The sequence below is a fragment of the Cinclus cinclus genome, chromosome 11 (assembly GCF_963662255.1).
Source record: "Cinclus cinclus chromosome 11, bCinCin1.1, whole genome shotgun sequence".
Taxonomy (NCBI): domain Eukaryota; kingdom Metazoa; phylum Chordata; class Aves; order Passeriformes; family Cinclidae; genus Cinclus; species Cinclus cinclus.
The window spans coordinates 22,522,670-22,537,676 of record NC_085056.1 but is presented as its reverse complement, the minus strand read 5'-3'; the positions used below and the strand labels follow the sequence as shown (position 1 = coordinate 22,537,676).

General features: G+C 50.4%; 1 protein-coding gene across 1 annotated transcript in view; it reads left to right on the top strand.

Annotated features, from left to right (window-relative positions):
• The window catches only part of LOC134048164 (hydrocephalus-inducing protein homolog), an 82,161-nt gene that overhangs the window by 14,766 nt on the left and 52,388 nt on the right, over positions 1-15,007 (top strand). The window contains exons 9-17 of the mRNA XM_062499764.1: positions 811-910; positions 2,098-2,216; positions 3,396-3,619; positions 6,046-6,113; positions 8,876-9,108; positions 9,984-10,084; positions 11,330-11,465; positions 11,914-12,078; positions 12,953-13,105. Coding sequence (XP_062355748.1) covers positions 811-910; positions 2,098-2,216; positions 3,396-3,619; positions 6,046-6,113; positions 8,876-9,108; positions 9,984-10,084; positions 11,330-11,465; positions 11,914-12,078; positions 12,953-13,105 — 1,299 coding nt within the window. The remainder of the gene's footprint in view (positions 1-810; positions 911-2,097; positions 2,217-3,395; positions 3,620-6,045; positions 6,114-8,875; positions 9,109-9,983; positions 10,085-11,329; positions 11,466-11,913; positions 12,079-12,952; positions 13,106-15,007) is intronic.

The window sequence follows — 15,007 nt, the reverse complement described above, 5'->3', positions numbered from 1 at the left end:
TGCACTGTCCACAGGGACCAGTTCTTGTAGGTAGGGGCTCCCCTGGCTCGTGGTGTGCAGGGTTTAGCAAAGGGTGTTGGAGCTCTGCCAGTTCCCATCTTGACCTGAAGCATGCAATGGTTTGCCGGGAAAAGGAGGCCAAATTCAGCCCAAGGTTAATCCTAGAAATGACAATCCTTTCCTGCATCCATGACTATTTCTGAGTCTCCCTTCCTGTGTCATCTGTGAGCCTGGACTCAAGGCTGGAAGGTCTAAATGGGCCTTTTGAGTTCTCTTGCACACAGGGACAGAAAGCCTTTCCTGTTTGTGTAAGCAAACCCCCATGTCCTCCCATCAGCCAGAGCCCTGATTCTGAGTATTGGTATGGTGAGAGATGATGAATGCCTGGTGCCTGCACAGTGCAAAATCCCTTCTCATCCTGGAGTAAACCCTAGAATAATCCCAACCTCCGCTTTCTTTCAGAACACGGGAAACTATTCTTTTTATTTCCAAGTAAGGGGATCATGGTCTCTTCTTGAGAAGAGCCACCAGTGCACAATGGCAGTTCCACACCGCTGTAGCTGACAGCAGCATGATGTGACCAAGAGCTTGCTGTGTCAGAGCAGTAGGATTGTTGTGGAGAGTGGGAGCTGATCAGCTGAGCATGAAGAGCTTCCAGCAGTGTGCTGAGCTGGGTTTGGAGTGCTTCCTTGGGCTCCTTGTGTTCTTCACTCATCACTGACGCTCTAAATAAAGGCTTAGAGGACTGAGGTTGAAAACAAGAAATGTGAAGTTGGAAGATTAACGTTTTGCTGTCTCTTTGTGCCTTAGGAGGGAGAAATTGGGCCGAACTGTTGCGCCAAAATCAAGGTGACCTTTAAACCTCTAGAAGCACTGGAGTATCGAAGTGTGGCTTACTGCAACATCTCAGGTACAGCTCCTTTCCCCTGCTTGTCTCACCCACAGTGAAGCCATGGTGCAAGCCTGAGCCCGCTGGGCTCCCCTGTAACTGCTGGGAAGAGTCCCTGCTCAGCAAGGCAGAGCTGGCACATTCCCACTGGCCCTGCAGCTTCCAGGGAGTCTCTCGTGCAAGGCCAGGGCTCAGAACACCTGTGTCTGGATTACTGATCCCAGAACAAGCCAGGCAGTGCAGGGAGACGTTTTCATGCCATGACTTTGCCAGCATTTCCACAAAGGCCAAAGAGCTACAGAGCAGAACAGCTTTAGTGAACCAGCACTAAGCCCCTCTAGACCACTGACCTCCAGGATGGGTCCATTTGACATGGATCCATCATCAGGCAGTAGGAGCTGAGTTAGAAATGTGCTCCCTGCCCCTGGATCACATCCCACTGCCCAGACACCAGCAGACCAGAGGTGGCTGAGCCCTGCTGAGCCCAGGGTGTTTGTAGAAGGACCACCCTCAGCCAGCAGCTTCTTCTCTCCCTGTGTGGCAATTGTCACCTTGCAGCTCTGTCTGTGGAAATGGAACAGAGTGCCGAGTGTCAGAAGTTGAGGGCTTTGGCAACAAAGTTGTGTGCTACTGGGCTAGACAGTTTGGCAGTTGCCAAACCATGAGCTTTGTGCCTTCATTGAATGGATTTCAAAGCTCCTCTAAGTGCATGAGAAGGAAAGCATAGAATCTTAGTAAGTTAATGATATTAAGGATGGAATGGACCTTAGTGGCAAGACCAGGTAGCTCCAAGCCCCATCCAGCCTGGCTTTGAACACTTTGGGGCTGGAACCTCCACAACTCCCCTGGGGAACCTGCTCCAGTGTCTCCCCACCCTCACAGTACAAAATTTCTTCCTACTATCTAACCTAAACTTCCTTTCTTTCAATTTTCCTCATTACTTCTTGGCCTGTCACTACAAGACATCAGAGATGTTTTAAACTCGGCAGATTGGTGGCTAAAATTGGAAAGCAGCCCAAGGAATGGCTTAGAAATTGGAAGTCAGCCCCAAGGGATATCTCCCAAGGGAAGAGAAGAGTCCAGATCTTCTCCTGTAGCAACAGGAGCTGGTTGCATCCAGCTCAGAGTCAGGGACTAGCATTGAGGTAGCCTGGAAAATGCAGTATAACAGAGAGAATTATTGTACTGAAATGGACATCTCTCCCCAGGCCGAGAGAGCAGGCTGCCCCTGCGCCTCATCGGGGAAGGCCAAGGACCCTTCGTTGAACTCCGCTCTCATACACTGAACCTTGGGAACATTTTTGTCAACACCCCCTACGTCTATGAGGTGAGCAGCAGGCCTAGGGATGGATCCTGATGGCTCCTGAGGCAGCAGCAAGCCTGGTGGATCTGTGGAATTCCTGCCAACCTGGCTAGTTGTGAGCAGGGAATATTTGATGTACTGGTCAAATCTGGGAGGTCAGGAAGGTGTGTCTGTTGTTCATGAAACCCCAATCCCTGCTTTTGTGTGGCCTTCCTTGGGGATCAGCTGGGAGGCTTCCTGCAAAACAGCCCCCTGGCATATGAAACCAGCACTGGGTTCAAAAAGCTGCATGTTCAGAGGCTTTTGTGGCAGCTCCAGACACAAGGCACCTTTGTACTGAGCTGTTCAGAAGCAGCTGGAACAAACTGGCTACGTTTGAGCTTCGGTCCATTGCAAACGATTTTCAGTCAGGTGTCTCCTGCTTATTCCTGGAAGTCACAGGAAAGCCATCCAGCCCTCTGGCTCAGTGCTGGCCCTTTCAAAGGGCTTGGCAGTTCTTCCCTTGCTGACCAGTCCCGCACCACACTTCAGCCTTGGTGCATCTCTGACTCTAGAAAGAGAAGAGTGTTCCTAGGAATAAAGCAAAGGATTTTTCTACCTATTTGCCTTCCCCCTCCCCGCCACAGTAGTGTCAAGTTTGCAAAAGAAAACGGAGAACAACTAAAAGAGGTAAAAAATGAGGCACTACATCATGCTAGACACTTTCAAGAGCTTGGCTGTGGAAGAGAAAGACATGCTGAGTTTTCTTACCAAAAGATGGTGCTGTCTATACATTTTGATGCTGATGCCTCATTTTCAATGTATTGTTTTCATGATATGGGACAAGGTGAATGAGTAGATGATACTGCTGGAGCTGTGTTAACTGGGGCAGCAGCAGCAGCTCTGTGGTGATTCACTGTGCAGCTGCAATCACCCCATGCTGCTCTCAGGGCCAGATCTGAATGAGCTTGCTGATGCTGACCAGAGGTGGACTGCTCTGTGTCCATGGGATAGCCCCAGAGTGACTCCGGTTATGTGGAGTTAACACTGCTTTGCATGAAAACCCAAAGGCAGAACTTGTCCTGTTGTATTTTTTTGCTTTCTGCCATTCAGCAGCACAAAGCATCTTCTGCCTTTTCTGGGTGTTAATTGTGTCATTAGACAACAATTCACACAAAGGGAAGACTGCAGGTGCATTTCCGTTTTGCTTTCTTGTTGCTGCAGGTGAAACTGATTAACCAAGCACCTATTGATGCTCCCTTCACCTATATCTGTACAACTGCAAACGTGGGCTACTGCTTCAAGTTTGCACCTGAGGAGGGCATCATTGCACCAGGTGGGATCCAGACCATCCAGATCTCCTTCAATGCCACCGTACTGGGGAGGTTTGAGGAAGAATTCCAGTTCAGTGTGGCTGGATCTCCTACGCCTGCAATCCTGACAATCAAGTAAGGACTCTGGGAGCTTGCTGGGCACATCTGTAGCTGTCTCTGGGACATCCCCCACCGACCTCATTTTGGGGTCAGGAAGAGAAGTGCTGCCTGAGGTCCTCATCTCTCCTCTGATTGTGGCATTGCCTTAGGGGGGAGGTGCCTGCTGCCCTGTGTGCTACCTGAGAGCTGGAATGACACCTCCCTGCAGGGATCTCCCTCTGCCTTGGGCCATAGCAGGCAGTGGGAGGGATCAGCTTTGGGCAGTAGCTGCTCTGGGATGTCCCACCTGAACTCCCAGCAAGGCTCCCAGGGCTTTGGAGATGGGCCAGCCTGGGTGATTCTGCACCAGCAGCAGTGATTTTAAAAACTTCTGTGAATAATCCATCCCAAATGGGCAGCAGCAGCCTCACCTCACCTCTCATGGCCATGCTGTGGGGGACAATCTCTGCTCCCAACTCCTGTGCAGAGAGTGCTCTGGTACCTCCTTTCCACAGCCAGGAAAGGGCTGATCCCGTGGGCTGGTGCCATTGCAAGAGATAATCCTGGTCCAGTAGAAGGGAGAAGGGGTGATAACAGGGGAGGCCGAGCTCAGTCCTCAGGACCACAGCAGCATGAGGGCTTGTCCCTGCTAGCCCGAGCCATGTGCTGGAAGGATGATGTAGTGTAAGCAGGAAAGCTGATGCTGGCTGCACTGGAGCTTTGGAGCTGGGCTGTTGCTGTTGGGAGGCCCTGGATCAAGGCAGCAAAGAAACAAAAACAATCTGCAGTCCATTATACCAATGAGATAAGGGAGATGGATAGGAAAGGACAAGCAAGTGATCACTTAGCAAGAGAAAAGTAGTGAGTAGATCTTCTCATAGTAGAGAAACAATTATGCTGGCTTTGTCTTTGGAGTACTGCTTTTTTATTTTGGAAATTAAGAGGGAGCCTTCCACCATCAAATGACTGATTCTCCTCTGTCCCTGCCCCAAACTGGTCACAGGATGTTATTGCATAAGCAGCTTTCTCCTTGAGCAAGGGCAGGTGTGCCCTGTTGAGGTGTGTAGAGCAGAGCCAGTGGCAGTCCCGTGAACACAACAGAAGGCACAGTTCACTGGTCCTGGATTTTTAACCAAAGGCCAAGTGGGCATTGATTGGCATCAGCCATGAAATAAACTCGTGAGTGTTGTGCAGCTTCAAGTGCTGATTTCAGTGGATGTTGGGGCCTGTCTGCTGAGTTCAAGCACAGCTGAGGTGGTGTGGTAGATTCAGGACATCCACGTCCTGAACGGATGAAGTGCAGTAGCTGTTGGCTGTGCCAGCTGGTGCACTTGTGACAAGCTGATCCTTTCCTGAAGCGATGCACTTCACTGGGCTCCTCTGAGAACGAGCTGTGCTTTTTGGAGCCCCGAGCACACTTGCTAAAAACAAAAAGTTGCTGACAAAACAGGCGAAGGGCAGGTCTTTGTATGGAAATCCGAGGAAAGTTTTATTGGGTCTTGAAGGTAGTCCAGGGACAAAGACAAAACTGGGTTGAGGGCAAAGGGTTAACTATGGGACGAAAGAGGCGCGTCCTGAGGATCAAGCTCCTATAGGGACAGGGAAAAGCAGTGCAGAGGAGGGGCAGCCAACCAGGGGAACCAACAGGGTAACAGGGCTGGAGCAATATGGGCATATCAGGAGCAATAGTGATCAGGAAAAGGGAGAACATTCTAGGAGGAATAGCAATGAGGTGAACAGGGGCTGGACAGGGGTGGAACAACTCTACAAGCCAAGAGAACTTCAGACATCAGCATGTGCCTGCAAAGGCCAATGGGAGGGAGGTACTTCTCACCCCAGCCTGGAGGGGTGTTTCTCCCTGCCTGCTCCTGCCCCTCCAGAGCTGAAGCGGCACAGCCCCAGTGGCTGGCTCCTGAGCCTCCGTGCTTTCCTCTAGGATTCATCTGTTGACTGGGTAGAATTGTTGCTGCTGTTTCCAGAGAATTCTTGAGGCTCCCTTGACTCCATGTCTCAAAACTCTGTTAATGATTGTGTGGGTTAAAATCTGCTGAGAAAGTTCCTGCATGGGAACACCAGTTACAGCTAAGAAGCAGCCAAGCAGGGAACCTGTGGCTGGAAAGGCTGGTTACAGAAGTTTGTGGGGACACCTTTATGTCCGTCATCTTACAGATGGGGAAACTGAGGCACAGAGCCATGTCTGGGTGTGTGTTCAGGGTCCTTCATGGGTCCACCAGCAACTTGGGGGCTTTTCCTGCCTGCCCTGTGCCCGAACCCCATCTGTGGCTGTGGCTGCTAGCCACTTGGGCTTTAGCTGCCTCCTGTCCACATGACACTGTGCTGAGCACATGGTGGTGTGTTGATCCGAAACCCACAGTGCACCCGACTAGGTTTTCTGCCCCCAAGCCACTACAGCCAGACACTTTGCAATTGCCTTTAACCAAGCCATTTCCTCCTCATCGCAGGGGACATGTCTGTGAACTGACTGTATACTTCAACGTCGATGAGCTCAACTTCGGTGACGTTTCCTTTGGTGAGTGTTCCCTGGGCTTAGACACAGCATGAGGGATCTGTGCATTCCAAAGTGGAACGCTTGAATGTGAAGGCATCTGTCACTCATGTTCTGCCACTGCAGCAGCCTCTTCAGGGTGTGAACTCCAGGGCTGCTGGTGCCTCAGGTAGCATTTTGCCATTGTGAGATCAAATAGTACCAGGGAATAGAAAGGCAGTATTTTCTGATGGCTCTGTCCTGGTTTAAAAGACAGATGTCTGCCAAGAAAGGAGGAAGTCTTGCTGAATGGGAAGATGACCCCCTCCCTCCAAATTATTGTACCTGTGGAATTCCAGGGGTTCCAGGCAAAACTATGGGAAAAGGAATGACAGTTCTTTACTAGAATATAGCAGAACAGCACAAACAACAAGGCAGTAGCAGAAGTTTCCAACCAGCCAAGTACTGTTTTTCCCCTTTGGTGTAGTTACGATCACAGGCAGGAGGAACTGTGGGATCTGGCAGGGCAGTGATCCCCTCCCAGCTGGCAGGGAAGGAAGGAAGGGAAGAAGGAAGGAATTGTGCAAACTCACGGGCAGCAGGGGATCTCGGCAGTGCCAAACAGCAGCAGGCAGAAGCAGGGAAGGCAGGCGAGTTTGATGATGGTGCTGAGCTGCAGCCTAGTGAAGTGCTGGGGACAAGCACTCAACCTCCCACAGCACCACACGGCCGAGCTTCCCCATCCCTGAGTGGAAGGAAGGAAAGGTCCACTCCCTGCAAAACCTCAGGTCCCACTTCAAAACCGCCCATGGCATCATGCCACAACTCACAAAAAACCCTGAACAGAAAGACCCACCCCCCCACAGCCAAAACCCCCCAAACCCCTATCCCCCTTCCCAGACCAAGGGGAAAATTCACTACAAAGCCTAAACCCATAACAATGAAGTACATGAACTTTTTAAGAAAACTAATTGCCTTTCCTGAGCTGCTGCTTCCCCACACTTCATCACCTCTGAGGCACTTGTTAAGTTGCCTTTTGAATCAATGAAGCAAGAAAGGCAACAGGTAGATCTATGGTTCTGTAATAGCAGATTCATCCTGCTTAATCCAATTTCATTCCTGAGGTCTCTTCAGCTGAAGGCAGCTATTATAGTTTTGCTTCTTTTTAACTGTTGATTGCTGTCTGCATGTGGTGACCTCAGTCTAATTGGAGGTTTTGAAATCTGTGTTTGTCCTTCTTGTGGCCTCTCTTGTCTCCCTGCTGGAGTCACTGCTGGAGCTGGCACTGATCACTGTTGATGTGCACAGAGAAGCCCTGGGCTGTGCCCGCAGTTGTTTTTTCCCCCCCATCTGTGTTCAAATGACTCTTGGTGAGCAGGCCTGGAGAGAAGTCTCCTCCCCACCGAGCTGGCCAGGCAAGCCAGACGTCCACTGCAGAGCAGGTTGTGGCTGGTGTCCGGGCTCTGCAGGACATCCTCACCGTATCAGCGTGCACTAGAGGGTGAAGTGCCGCTACCTTCCTGAAAAGTGCCTTTAGTAGAAGGCGGTCAGGCAGGCACACAAACACACACTAAGTCCACACGGCCGCAAGGAGCAGAAAGGAGCCCACGAAGAAAAGACGAGAGGGATCTTCTGTATGTAGTTCCGATGGAGGTTTATTGTAGCCACACACCAAAGGGGTCCAGGAGCAGAAGAGCCAGAAAAAAGGAGGGTCGAGGCTTAAGTACAAGGCAAGACGGGGCAGAGTAGAACATGAGGGTCCAAGGGGCTGAGAGCACAGGGGCGATACAAAGGTGGGGCAAAGGGCAACAACCAACAAGGAAATGGGGGTGGAACGCTGTGGAAAATTTGGGCCAATGGGTAAAGAAGGAAAGGAGAACTTTGCAGAACTGGGGAGGACATTAGGGATGACATAACTGGGGTACATTAACATAGAGGAGCAAAGAACTGTGGGGAGAATCCCTTTTTGTCACCCTGGGTTAAATGCCCTTTAGACGTCTCCTTGTCTTTCCTTCCAGGGCATGGAGATTGGTATCTCCCTGGCAGGCCCCTGGGTCTCCACGCCACACCATGTGTGGCTGTATCTCTGGCTTTCCAGCAGGGAAAGCAAATCTCAGAGCTAAAGCGGGGTAAACACTTGCAGGCAGCAATCACAGGGAGCAGCACGGGTGTGATGTCCGGGTTTTTTGGGTGAGGTGGGACATGTTATTAATTGCTAATCTCAAAGCAAGGCTCGGGTTTGCCTCCAGCTGAGTGGGCTCTGAGCTGTCACGTGCTCAGTGTGTTTGGCCCAAACCAAGAGATGCCTTAAGGATCCTGCAGAGAGAAACTGCATTAGTGTGCTTTGCATCATATTCCAGTTCCTGATTCCATCCTCGCTTTCTTTGATGTAGCTTCTCTCAATGACAACTCACTGTTTATGTACCTTGAACATGGTGGGAGTTTTGGCAGATTATCAGGGAATTCGACAGCTTGGATTTTCAGAGTAAATGCTTGGTGTGGGTGCACACTCATCAGTGGGAAATAACTGGTGCTGGTTTGGGGCAGGTGAGGGAGCTCCTCCCCATCAGAAGGAGAGAAGCTTGCAATACTCAGCAGGGCTCAGAGTGGGCGTTTTCAAGGCTACAGTCTGGAATCAGCGTCAAAGAGAACTAAATGACAATTAATTTCTCATGCAGCTTCTCGGTGAGCTGTAGTTCAGACAATAAAGAGCTGAACTCCAATCACACTTTCATCCTACCAGGATATTCACAGCAGGAGTCATGACATAATTGGTGCCTAAATGGAATTTTGTGTCCTTTTCCTAGGCTTTCCCTACACCATGACCTGTCGCCTCACTAATGCCTTCCCAGTGTCCCAGAGGTTTAAGCTCCGCATGTCTGACGATGGCACTCAGCCTGCTGTTAGTAGCTTTGATCAAATACAAAAGCAGAGTGACCCATCCTGGAGGCAGGGAATTCATTTTTATGTGGAGCCAAGGGAGTTTACAATGAATCCCAGCCAAGGGACCATTGCTCCCCAGGGACACCAGGATATCAAGGTATGGGGGGAGTCCAGCTGAAGCTTCACTGCTGTGTGGGAGGGCTTTAGCTCTGCTGCCAACTTTGAGCATTGTGTGAGTGAGATCTGCACTGGCGTGAGGCCTCTGTTAGCTGGGTTAATCTGGACGCTCCTGAAGGAGCACTGTTTTGTTTCCAAAATCCTACACCGAGATCACATACCAGATGGTCAAGTACTGAACCATTCTTGTGTTCTTGAGAGTGATTTCTTTGATTGCAAATGGGCAGAGGAAGGATGAGGAGAGCGGGCAGCTGTTAGAGAGATGTCATTGTATGAAGCAGTTTGCTTTTCTGCTTGGTCTCATTTCTCCTCTCCTGGGAAGCAAAATGATTCGTGTTTATGGCAGGGATCACCAGTGGAAGACAAAAAACTCTGCAGCTATGAACTGCCCAGCACCTGCTGAGCCACACTTTGCCCTCAACTTCCTGCTGTAAATCTGATTCTGTGCAAGTCAGCAGATTTCCTCTGCATTTATGTCATTGTAGTCAGATGAAAAATTGGCCCCTTAATTTGAATACAGTGGTGTGTAGAGCTTTTGTCTAATGTTTTAATTTATTTGACCTATACCCTGATAGCAAGGTGTGTTTAACACATCTGGTATTGCCAGGAGGCTTTGGTGACTTTCAGAGACTGTGCTCCACACATGGAGCAGCAGAAGAATTAAGGCAAAATCCACCCTTTCCTTAGCATGAAACAAGAACTGGAGGATATCACACGTGGGTAACGAGCTTTTGTAAGGAGGAATTTACTGCCCTCTCCTCTCCTCTCCTCTCCTCTCCTCTCCTCTCCTCTCCTCTCCTCTCCTCTCCTCTCCTCTCCTCTCCTCTCCTCTCCTCTCCTCTCCTCTCCCACCAGGTGACCCTGTGTTCCAACACCGTGATGGATTTCTGCCGGAGAATGCTGGTGGACCTGGAGGGTATTGGCAATGGAGTGGCATCAGTGACCATCATGGCCAGGTACCAGCACTTCCCTGGCCTCCCCCAGCACGCTGCCTTGACCTGGATTTTCTGGCTGGAGCTGCCAAGGAGACGTGTTGTTTAATGACCTCGTGTTCTGCCCAGCCGGATGAGAGAACAGCAGTGCTTGGAAAGCAGCCTGTGCTGAAAAGCACCCCTGCTCACAGCCCAGCATGGTCCTGGGCCTTTTTCTAAAGGGACCAGGAATGATGTGATTTATTGGCCTGGTTTTTGGTGCCTGAAGTGGAAGAAATTTCCCGGGGGACTCCTCTCGTCCTTCCTGCAAGAGGTGGAGTTGTGCTGGGTTGTAACCAACCTGCACTGGTTTGGGACACACCAAGCAGCTTGCTGAGAGTCAGGGCCTGCTTCTGTTAATGAGGGCACGTGACCGTGGGGAAGTGGCTCACAGCAAGAGTGGTGAGGGCAGGATCTTACAAGGGGGAAACAGCCCTTGAAGTGACAGGCCAGCTCTTGTTTTTCTCCTTGCCTCTGCTTCCCATTTTGAGCGTTAATGTTCTCAGACTAAAACCAAAAGTTGTTCTTGCTGCAGCAGCATTCCATCCTGCTATGCTGCCACAGGCGTCAGTTTAATGACAAGAGAGATGCAGTTCCCTGGTGCTGTTCCCTCTCCCAGGTAGAGCCATCCAGTCAGTGCCTGGGCTGCAGTTTTTTTAAGCACGTGCAACTGGAAACAGGCATAGACCTGTGGACTGAAGGACTGAGGGAGATGTAGGAACTGGGAAGGGGTGATCACCCACTCTGCAGGACAGGTGGTGTCTCATGCCCTCCAAGGTTAGGGCAAATTGTTGAGTTCTCAGGCAGGGCAACAGTGCCAAGGGAGAGAAGGGAATCATTTTTATTGAGACACTAGAGTCGTGTGTTCCTTGAGCCTTGGTGAACACTGCTCCTTGTTGGGAAGGCTCCCCCAGAGCTCATGGATCACTGGAACTGTTACAGGAGTCCTTGTAAGCCTTCTTGGGTAAAGGAGGGGCTGAGGCAGCTGTGAGACAGCTGTGCTCTGCTTGGGGCACTTGGCAGTCTCTGGGTGCTGCCTCTCAGGATTTGCCCCTCCTTGACAGGACATGTTTGAGTGGGAAGACTTTGAAGGCAATTTATCAGTGTCGGGCTGTTAAACGTCTATTTGACAGTGACAAACGTGTTATGCTCCATTTCACAATCTTCGAGGGTAAACGTTCCCCATCCTCTCAGTATCTCTGATTCCCCTGGGGTCATCTCATTGCCCAGATGTCTCGTTCCTGAGCTGCGAGTGTACCCTCACGTCCTGCTGTACGACGAGTGCCGCCTCAAGGTGCCCTACGAGAGGAAGTTCCTCGTTGTGAATAACACCGACCTTCCTGGCTGCTACGGGCTTATTCCCCAGGTTTGGCATCACATGCGCCTCCTTCTTGCAAATATTACTGAGGAGATTATTCCAGGGGAAAAGGGTTTGGATAAGTCCTTGCTGGTTTCTATTCAGTCTTAAAGAGTTGCTGAGAACAGGATCCTACCTGAATGTAAATTTTAGGATGCAGTGTAATCTCCTGAGGAAACAGTTTATGTTTTAGTCTTCAGGGTCTTTTCTTGTGGGACACCTTAGAGGGCTGTGAAAAGCTGCTGCACACACAGACACCCATGCCTGTGTTGGCAGCCTCCTTGCAGGACCACCCTGAGGATGCTAAGCCTACAATTCTTGCATCTTGCTTCTGCCTTTTATCTTTGCCCTGGGGATTTTTAAAAATGTGTGTAAGTTGGCATTGTGGTGAATGTTAAGGAGTTTGAAATTTCTTGAGAGGTCCCTCCTAAATTGCATTTGATTCTGTCCCTTCTAGAAACGCAAGGAGGACACTCCTGTGTTCTACTCCAGCCCCAAACCCTGTGGGATTGTCCAGCCTCACAGCATTGCAGAGATTCCAGTTACAATCGAAGTCCAAACATTGGGCAAGCATCGCACCAGTGTTCTTATCAGCGTGTTTGGGGATGAGAGAAACCCACGGGTGAGTGCAAGGGGAGATGTGTGCCTTTGTGCAACTCGTCCTGGCAGGCTGCAAAGTGTACGGGGATTGTTCTGGGGAAACCAGGCACAGGCTGCTTTGGAGGACAGGAGGGATTGGTGGCATAAACAGCTCATGCCTTATAGGTGGTAATCTCAGTGTCTGACACAGAAAGTGGCTCATCTAAGCTGGAATCGAGGATAATTCTAGTTAATTAACCTTTCAAATGCTAGTAACTTTGGAAACATCTGTTATAAAATGTCTTGTCATCTCTCTGAGCACAAAGGAAGATGTCAGAAGACTTCTGGGAACCTTGAGCTTTCTCTGAAAGAAAGGAAATGTGACATTTGAAGAGTTGTTGCAAGGATTTCAACTTCCATTAAAACCTATGCAAATGAGGATGCCAAATTCCCTGGATGGCACCAATCATCTGAACCTGGGCCACTGTGGCACTGCACAGAAATCAGTCACCAGGAAGGACTGGCAGTGCAGGCTGTGCCAGTGAACCTGAAGTTGGACAAAACAGTTGTTTCAACTCTCAGGCTGCTTATCTTTTAAGCTGAGTCTCTCCCCACCACAATAACTAGTTGTTCAACTGTCTGCCTGGTCTTAACCTGACATTTCTTCCAAAGCTTTACCCTTGGGGCCAATAATTTGTACTTAGAAAGTTTGTCTTTACCTTGATCCTTTTGAATTTGGAGGTGAATGTGTAACTTTGTTTTCTTTTCCAAAAGGCCAGCATTTCAGCAGGAGAGTGGTAGCTGTCCCTAAAGAAAGTAACTTAGGCAGTGTTGAGCTGCTTAAGCTTTTCTAGGTTTCCCTGTTGAGGTTTGTTTTGGTTTTTCAAAAAATCTTTCTTGCTTGCTTCCTGGAACAGAGACAAGAATTACAGAGCACTGGACAGCTGGCAGACATCTACCCGAGTCCAAGGCTGATAGAATTTGGCATGATCCCAGCACTACAGCCTAATTCACAAACTTTTACCCTCTTCAACAAACGTCTTGTCCCTACAGACTTCAGGGCAGAGATAGTAAGTATCTGTGGGGCTGTTTTCCAGGGAAATTGACTGGTCAGTAGCAGCCATTACTTGGTTTGTAGATGCAAGCTAGATTGCCCTGTGTGAGAGGAGGCAAGATACTCCAATATTCCATCTGAGCGAGGCAAGAGAAACCTGGTTCTGGAGGTTTTAGCTGGGGCACCCCTCAGTGAAATCAGGGGCAGAGATGCTGGAGCACAAATTAGTCTGGGTTGTGTTGACAAGTTCTCCCTTAATTTTACGGAAGGCATTTAGCTGGGTGTGTCACAGTTTTGGAGCTCTGAGATCAAGAGAAACCTGTGGTCCTTTGCTCCCCGGAGCGCATGGATCGCCGTAATGGTTTCCCTACATTTCCCTAGGGGTTCCATCTATCCATTTGCTTTGTGCCAAACTGCTGTTAATAGAGGAGGGCAGGCTACAAGGTCTGTCCTCAGACTGCTTGCAGGGAGACAATTTTCACAGCTCCTGTGGGTCGAGCCAGTTGGGCTGTCCACACAAAGACATGTCTGGGGGTTGTGCACCCCCACATCCTATGGTCTCTGTGCCTGACACGGTGCCAGAGCTGCTCAGCCAGCTCCCGACCCCATGCCCAGAGTGGCTGCTCCCCGACCAACGCTGGGCTGGGTACAGGAGGGCAGGGCTTGCTCTCTACAGCACACAGATACGTGGAAGCGTGGAGGACAGAGGCAAAGAGAAGACAGGGATCTTCCCTGTGGAATCCAAGGCAGCCCATTCCAAGGAAGGCCCAGGCACAATAGACACAGACACTGAGTGTGCAGGAACTTTTATACAGGGGAGGTTCTAGGGGAGGGTACAATCCTCAAGCAATAGGGGGAAGATTGGGGAGGAGCACAAGGCAGGGTTTACAATGCTTTAACCAATGAGGAAACACAGGGAGAGGGAGCAATTCAAACAAACCCATGGGGCTTCAAAGCTTAGGGGATTGCCCAAGGGGATTTCCAAAGCAGGGGCTTGGCACAAGGAGGGATTGACAGCTTGGCAGGGGGAAGGGCAAAGAACATTCCACAGCAAGGGGCAGGTACAATGTGGGATTGACAATTCAGGAGGAGGAGGGACAGAGAACATTCTGTAACAAAGGGGAGGTCTTAGGGAAGATTGACAACTGGGTAGGAGGGTACAACTTGGACTAGACCAGCAATAGAGGGGGGAACAGGGGCAAACCATTAAAGAAAAAACACACCGCAACATGTGCCGCTGAAGAGCATCTTTGGGGACCAGCTGCAGAGAAAGGCAGCTCCTCAATATGTGGAGGTTGCATTGGGCAGAAGGAGCTGGGGCTACTCCCCAGGCAGGGGGAGCAGGGCTGGTGCAGCCAGTGGAGGGCTTGTAGGCTGGGGCTGGGACTGGGGGGATGACTGATGGAGGGGGTGATCTGTGAGGGGGTTGAGATTTGTTCTTCTTCACGTTGGGTGTGTTGAACTTGTGGAGCTGGTTAAAACCTGATACTACGGACTTGTTTGAGTCTGTGGATAAAGCATCAGGCTGTGTGGGAGAGTCCAGGCTCAGCCTCCTGCGCCAAGGAGGAGGGCCGTGAACTTTCCTCTTGCTGCTTTTCCATCTGTTTGGGGATAAATGTAACCTTAAAGTGAGGGATTTTTCCAGGACAGCTTTCTCTAGCTCCACAATGAAATTCTGCTTTCAGCCTGTGCAGGGAGCAATGCACCTTGGCTGGGTGGGCCTGGCGTGTCAAGGATGGGTTTCACAAGCTCGTACCAGGGCCGGACCTGCAGAGCTGTGTCCGTGCAGCTGTGCTGCTGCAAGGCCTTTCCTCCCTGCCTGGGGCAGCTTCCCACTCTCTTGCCCAATCCATGAAGTCCATGAGAAAGCAGATGAAGAGAAGAGTGGTGGGAAGAGTGGGCCATGTCCACACGGCGC